The sequence below is a fragment of the Portunus trituberculatus genome, chromosome 20, assembly GCF_017591435.1.
Source record: "Portunus trituberculatus isolate SZX2019 chromosome 20, ASM1759143v1, whole genome shotgun sequence".
Classification (NCBI taxonomy): domain Eukaryota; kingdom Metazoa; phylum Arthropoda; class Malacostraca; order Decapoda; family Portunidae; genus Portunus; species Portunus trituberculatus.
Genome location: NC_059274.1, coordinates 10,397,379 through 10,402,378, shown reverse-complemented (window position 1 = coordinate 10,402,378; position 5,000 = coordinate 10,397,379). Strand labels below are relative to the sequence as shown.

Genomic DNA, 5,000 nt, shown 5'->3' with positions numbered 1-5,000 from the left:
ACTTCCAACTCGAGAAGCCGGACAGCCTTATCATCGGAACCTTCCTCAGCCTCACACAAAGCTAAAGCACTTCACAGTCAACTAGTTTCCGTATCACGGCATTTTTCACTTTTAGTTTCTTCCAATATGACATGATAACCACTCCATAGTGACTAGCTAGTTCTATCCACTCTGCTTTACGTATTTTCCTTCTCTGCAACAACTCAACAGAAGGCTTGCAAATGAATTCTTCCACATTGAGCTCCATCTCAAATGCTTCGACAAATTTTAACACACACACAAGGCAACAACAAAATTTTAACACACATAAGGCAAGAATAAAGGTAACTTGATATGTTAGGAAACAGCGACTAAGTCTCAACTACTTAACTAGAAACAACCAATAATTATTCTTCACAGTAGTTAAAAGTTAGCAACACAATTATCTAAAAAAAAATCTCCCGGACAGGGCCCCATTATCTGTTACGCCATCACTCCTCCAGCACGACAGGAGGCGAGGGTGGGTACCGATGACGCACAGACAAACTATTCCCAGGTTCACTTTACTTTCCAACCCTCGTTATTGAACTGAGTAAAGAATTAAGGAGACAACAAGAGTAGGTTTTGAATATAATTAAGTATAAAGAACACTTACATTATAATATTCCTTAACCTAAAACCAACAATCCCAAACCACGCACAGCACATGTCACAAATCACATCAGAGATCCTAACTCACTCTAGAGAGATACACAGCCAGATAGTACAATTGAGCAAAACTTAAATAACATACGACACCTGAGAGAAGTAAGTCTTTGGCGGAGCTCACATCGCCGCCACCAGTCCACCACTCTTTTCACATTAGATTTTCTACACAACTTAAAACATTAAGCATAGCCTAAATGCCTTTATATTTCAGCCCAGAATCATGCCAAGTCAGTTCTTCAATTTGCCAAGCACTCTTTCATAAATAGAAAATATCAAAATCCTTCAAACTCCAACTCCCCTCGAGTTTTCTGGCATCTAGCCAAAAACATCTCCAATAACTTTACTTCTCCATCTCTCCCTGCTTTATTTCATCCTGATGGCATCACTGCCATCCCATCTGTCTGTAAAGCTTAATTCTTCTTTCAAACCTTTGCTAACAATTTCACCTTGGATGACTCTGACCTTGTTCCTCCCTCTCCTCCTCCCTCTGACTATTTCATACCTTCAATTGAAGTTCTTCGTAATGATGTTTTCCATGCCTTCGCTGGCCTAAACCATCGGAAGGCTAATGGACCTGATGGGGTCTTTCCTATTGTTCTCCAAATTTGTGCTTTCGTGCTTGTACCTTCACTGGCGAAACTCTTTTAACTATGTCTATCGACTTCTTTCTACCTTTCCTTCATGCTTCATGCTGAACGTTTACCTACATTCAGCCTGTCCCTATAAAGGGTGACTGTTCTAATCCCTTAAACTAGCGCTCTATAGCTTTAATCTCTTGTTTGTCTAAAGTTTTTTAATCTATCCTCAAATAGGAAGATTCTCAAACATCTGCCACTTCACATTCATTTATCTGATCCCCAGTATGGCTTTCGTCAGCACCACTCTACTGATCTTCTGGCTTTCCTTACTGAGTCTTGGTCATCCTCTTTTAGAGATTTCGGTGAAACATTTGCTGTCGAGTTAGACATATCAAGAGCTTTTGATAGAGTCTGGCACAAAGCTTTGATTTCCAAACCGCCCTCCTACGGTTTCTATCTTTCCCTCTGCAACTTTGTCTCAAGTTTCCTTCTCTAACGTTCTACTGCTGCTGTGAAAGATGACCACTTTTCTTCTAAATCTTTTTAACATTGGTGTTCTTCAGTGTTCTGTACTGTCACCCACTCTCTTTCTATTATTCATTAATGGTCTTCTTAACCAAATATTCTGCCTTATCCACTCCTACGTTGATGATACCACCCTACATCCTTCCACGTGTTTCCAGAGACGATCAACCCTTCACGAAGTCACTCAGGGACACGCCTGATCTTTCTAAGATTTTCGATTGCATTAGAGAAAATTTAGTAGTGTCCTAAGCCTGAAAAAACTCAATTCCTCCATTTATTATCTTCAATAACACTCAGATGTTCCTATTTTCTACACTGAATATCCTCTGTCTTTCCTTTACTCATAATCTAATAAGGAAATTTCACATCTTATCTCTTGTTAAAACAGGTCTATGACAGGGATGAGCAAACTTTTCAGTGCTAGGTCCACATTAAAAAAATCACAATCTTATAGGGCCGCATACTATATTAACCCAATATCATTAATAATTGAAATACAAAATAAAATGGTTCTAAAGAAAAGCCACTCTCACACGCATGTGCACACTTGTGGGAAGAAAATTAAATGCTCACAGTATTATTTGGCATTGTTTATTAACCCCTTCAATACCATGACGCGTTTCCATATCCATTCTTCTTTCTATTTGGAGATTTTATAAAGTTTCAGATACTCATGTGGGAGATTAAAATAGTGAAGATTCTGGCCATTAATCTTCTGACCTTCATAGACCCTTCCTAGTAGAAATAAAACCGTCTAATCATGCCCAAAATCATGGTAAATATGTATCCCAGTGCTGAAGGGATTAATTTGCTTTTTCAAATCTACTAACATTTGTCAGGCCGCATGTGGCCCGTGGGCCATAGTTTGCCAACACCTGGCTATGAAGCCAAGCGTTCTGCGGCGTCTCCGCCATTTTTTTTTTTTCATCCTTTCATCTATTAATTCTGAACAAGAGCTTTATCCGTGCTTGTGCAGGGTATCCTTCGCATGTTTGCGGGGATTCCACTCACAGTTTTATTAGAAAGGGTGGGATCAAAAGCTTTTCGACTCATCAACTTCCCTCCTCTAATTGATTGTCTTCACCCTCTTTCTCACCGCTGGAATGTTGCATCTCTTGCTTTCTTTTATCGTTATTTTCATGCTAACTGCTCTACTTGCTAACTGCATGCCTTCCCCTCTCCTGCGGCCTAGCTGCAGAAGGCTTGCTTCCTCCTATTTGTTCACAAATCAATAGCTAGCCAAGGATAACAAAAAAAAAAAAAACACTGGGACAAATGTCTTGAAACCTCCCTCATAAAAGAAGTCAAGTCGTAGGGTGATGGAAATACGGAAGCAGGCAGGGAGCTCCAGAATTTACCAGAGACATATGAATGATTGAGAGTACTGTTAACTTTTGGACTAGAAAATTGGAAAGAATAAGTATTCTTTCCAATTTTCTAGTCCCAGTTTTTTTTTTTTTTTTATCCTTGGCTATTGATTTGTGAACAAATCAATAGTATTATTAGGAAGTCAAGTCGTAGGGTGATGGAAATACGGAAGCAGGCAGGGAGCTCCAGAATTTACCAGAGACATATGAATGATTGAGAGTACTGTTAACTTTTGGACTAGAAAATTGGAAAGAATAAGTATTCTTTCCAATTTTCTAGTCCCAGTGTTTTTTTTTTTTTTTTTTTTATCCTTGGCTATTGATTTGTGAACAAATCAATAGTATTATTAGGAAGATGTGGCATGTGACATGTCTCTTTCACGGCGTGCCAGTGAACCGTAATGACCTTATTGTGCAGGTATCATTGGGAACTCTGGTCAGGTATGGCAGGAGCAGCGTCGCTTCATGCTTCACCACCTGCGAGACTTGGGTTTCGGCAAGAGTAGTTACGAGCCCGTCATGGTGGAGGAGATCACAGAATTGATGGAACTCATCACCAAGAAAGAAGGTCGCCCTTTGGATATGCGGGTAAACTGCTTATCTTTTTGCTGTTCATACTTATTTCAGTCATATTTGACATTCATTGTCTAAAGTGTGGATGCAGAGACATACTCCTAATATTTTAGTACTTAAATTGCTATTGTTTTTGTTATTAACAGTAACATTATGCAATGACAATGAAATTTACACATAATAAAGATATTGACAACTACTATAGAAAAGTAACTATTATATGAAACATAATGAGTAGATGTTTAAAACTTTACCTCACAAGAACGGCTTATGTCTCTCAGCACCTCTTCAAGCGCTCTGTGATCAACATCCTGTGGGCGATGGTAATGGGACGGCGCTACCACTACGGCGATGCCAAGCTCAACAAATTGATCGCGAACTTCGGTCAGCCCGCAGACTTCAACGCCCTCACCCCCGCGTATCACATACCACACTTGTTCAAATTCATGGAGTATCTCCCTCGACACCGCTCTGGCTACAAGTTCGTGATGAGACTGAGCGATTTCCTGAAGGTATGAAATATTGTTCTTCCAAAATCAATAATAAAACGTAATCTTATGAAAGCAAATCAGTATTGAAAATCATTTAGGACGGATATGTAATTAATGAAGTAATATCAAAATTTGAAAGAAAAAACATCATCCTTCGCAAAAAAAGATATATTAATATCTTGCTTTGTGTACTTTCTCTTCTTTGTATAGTTTGGGTCACAATTTTTTGCGTTGGAGGAGCACAGACCAAAGACTAAAAAAAAAAAAACATCAATAAAGGTCCATATATATATATATATATATATATATATATATATATATATATATATATATATATATATATATATATATATATATATATATATATATATATATATATATATATATATATATATATATATATATATATATATATATATATATATATATATATATATATATATATATATATATATATATATATATATATATATATATATATATATATATATATATATATATATATATATATATATATATATATATATATATATATATATATATATATATATGCTAACTGCATGCCTCTCCTCCACCTGCGGTCTCGCTGCACAAGATTCTCTTCTTCCTCTCACCCTTATTCTGTCCAACTCCCTAATGCAAGAGTTAACCCATACTCTCAATGGGCATTAGTGAACAGTGACAGTGAATGTGCTTCTGTGCAACCTAAACAATGTGTATCCCAACCTACCGCTACGAACGTGACTACCTCCTCCAACACAGACTAGGAGCAGGGTACC

At 37.4% G+C, this 5,000-nt stretch overlaps 1 protein-coding gene across 2 annotated transcripts in view; it reads left to right on the top strand.

The window, feature by feature from the left end:
- Window positions 1-5,000, top strand: part of LOC123506664 (cytochrome P450 2C31-like) — a gene marked incomplete at its 3' end in the record, with an annotated part of 21,626 nt that overhangs the window by 4,433 nt on the left and 12,193 nt on the right. The window contains 2 exon segments of one of the 2 annotated variants that reach the window (XM_045258912.1): window positions 3,576-3,745; window positions 4,012-4,242. In XM_045258912.1, coding sequence (XP_045114847.1) covers window positions 3,576-3,745; window positions 4,012-4,242 — 401 coding nt within the window. 2 annotated transcript variants of the gene reach the window in all.